This window comes from Oncorhynchus masou, unplaced genomic scaffold, assembly GCF_036934945.1.
Source record: "Oncorhynchus masou masou isolate Uvic2021 unplaced genomic scaffold, UVic_Omas_1.1 unplaced_scaffold_15620, whole genome shotgun sequence".
NCBI lineage: Eukaryota > Metazoa > Chordata > Actinopteri > Salmoniformes > Salmonidae > Oncorhynchus > Oncorhynchus masou.
This window is the reverse complement of record NW_027005681.1, coordinates 1-1,990: the sequence shown is the minus strand read 5'-3', so window position 1 is coordinate 1,990 and position 1,990 is coordinate 1. Positions and strand designations below refer to the sequence as shown.

The window sequence follows — 1,990 nt, the reverse complement described above, 5'->3', positions numbered from 1 at the left end:
TATTGGTGGAGACATGGGCTTGAGGGGTTTTCCACACTATTTCTTATACCAGTTATATTTCCTTTGAAATTATCAAAGGGAAGTGAACAAGTGCACACTTTGGGAGGAAGGAGAGATCATTTGGGACGAAGCCCTGGTGAAGTTAATTAACAACCTCTGTGTCTGATGTTAGTGTCCCAGAGGTTGTCAGTGTTCTCAGAACTCTCTCTCATTCTGACTCAGCATGGCAACAGCACGGCAACATGGCTCACCGTCGCTTTGAGGGCAAAGAGCACGCAGCCTCCTACCTGAGGTACAGGGTGTCCCCCCCACAGGAACTGATCGCAGAGATACTGGCATTTCTGGAGAATATGGTAGGGGCCTGTGTGTGTGTGAGTGTGTGTGTGTGTGTGTGTGTGTGTGTGTGTGTGTGTGTGTGTGTGTGTGTGTGTGTGTGTGTGTGTGTGTGTGTGTGTGTGTGTGTGTGTGTATCCGTGCGTGCGTGCGTGCAGGGAATGTAGTTTGCCCCTAGACCCTTGCCCTGTTCGAAGGATTTTTGGATAATTGTGCCTATCTGGATTTAATAGCGTAATTTGTTTTTTTTTCACAAACTGTATAACGTTGATATAACGGTGATATAACGGTGATATAACGGTGATATAACGCTGATATAACGCTGATATAACGGTGATATAACGCTGATATAACGCTAATATAACACTGATATACCGCTGATATAACGCTGATATACCGCTGACTTCCGATGTTATTGTCACTTCAGAAAGGAAGGCCGTTTGACCTTGCCGTGGACGTAGGCTGTGGCTCAGGACAGGGGACACTCCTACTGGCCCCTCACTTTACCCAGGTGATCGGGACAGACATCAGCCCCGCCCAGCTGGAGGTGGCTCTGGCCAATAGCAGTGCCCCAAATATCTTGTACAGGTAAGAAGAGGGAGGGGCACGCAGGATAGTGGGCGGGAATTGCTTTGTTGTCCTAGCAAGGATCAAGGTCTCGTCCAAGGTCATACTTTAATAAGTGAAGTGTTGTGATGTGTTATATGTCTGTCAGGAAGGTTGGTACTGTTGGCAGACAACAGTGTCTATTGGACAATAAAGTATTCATTCATTTATTCATATTTCGATGTAATTATCCTGTGTTTTGATACCATACCCCATTGAAACATCCCTGCAGTTTGAACTAGTAACATAATTAACTGGGACACGTTGAGGTCCAAATGTCACCAGTGAAACATCCAAAATGTGTAACCGCTTCGGTCAGCATGCAGACACTGTCCCACATCTCCCATAACCCCACAGGCAGTGTCCTGCCGAGGAGTTACCGTTCGCTGACGGCGAGGCAGACTTGGTGACGGCCATGACCGCGGCACACTGGTTCCACCGTCCACGGTTCCTCCAGGAGGCAGACAGGCTGCTGAAGCCCAGAGGGTGTCTGGCCCTGATCAGTTATACCCTGGACATGGACCTGGAGTACGGACAACACTCCCACACTCTGACTGACATCTGTCATCAGGTCAGATAACTAACCACAGAGGATTGGTTTAGTTGATAAGATCATTAAAAATAGCAGGCTGGAGACAACATCACATACAATCAACTGACCAACTGACTATGTATAGGAGTCCCACTATCTCAGTGTTAAATGAACCAGTTTAACGCTGGATAATTGGGACTCATATGTACTCTGTGAAGGGTTAAATGTAACACTCTCTGAGTTCAATGTACACTGGGATCTGGCCTTCTATGAAGTGTGCAAACTGTGTGACTTCAGAGTAAGGAAACAACGGGAAAGTAATTCAGAGTACAAAAACAACAGGAAAATAATACTACCTTATTCATGTCCCCCTCCAGTTCTACAAGAACCTGCTGCCATTTCGCAGTGCCCACATAGGTACTACCACGGTCCCTCTCTACAAACAGATGTATGACTCATGTCCGTACCCAGACAAAGAGTGGTGAGAGCTGCTGAAAAGCCACGGTATCCAGACTGCTA

The 1,990-nt window shown here is 46.9% G+C and overlaps 1 protein-coding gene across 2 annotated transcripts; it reads left to right on the top strand.

Moving 5' to 3' along the window:
- Window positions 1-207: 207 nt before the first annotated feature.
- Window positions 208-1,956, top strand: LOC135531253 (putative methyltransferase DDB_G0268948). 2 transcript variants are annotated; one of them, XM_064959379.1, is made up of 4 exons: window positions 208-353; window positions 761-921; window positions 1,297-1,510; window positions 1,849-1,956. In XM_064959379.1, the coding sequence occupies exons 1-4, from the start codon at window positions 243-245 to the stop codon at window positions 1,954-1,956; spliced, it is 594 nt and encodes a 197-aa protein (XP_064815451.1). In that variant the 5' UTR covers window positions 208-242. The 2 variants fall into 2 exon arrangements, with proteins under 2 accessions (XP_064815451.1, XP_064815452.1); XM_064959380.1 differs by lacking the exon at window positions 1,849-1,956 and having other exon boundaries at window positions 1,297-1,519.
- Window positions 1,957-1,990: the final 34 nt, after the last annotated feature.

What these genes read in the sequence shown, in the direction of transcription:
- LOC135531253 (XM_064959379.1), top strand. Translation starts at nt 243, where the DNA reads ATGGCTCACCGTCGCTTTGAGGGCAAAGAGCACGCAGCCTCCTACCTG. An exon ending in GCCCCAAATATCTTGTACAG is followed by an intron (nt 922 to 1,296) that starts GTAAGAAGAGGG and finishes ATAACCCCACAG; the next exon opens with GCAGTGTCCTGCCGAGGAGT. An exon ending in TGACTGACATCTGTCATCAG is followed by an intron (nt 1,511 to 1,848) that starts GTCAGATAACTA and finishes GTCCCCCTCCAG; the next exon opens with TTCTACAAGAACCTGCTGCC.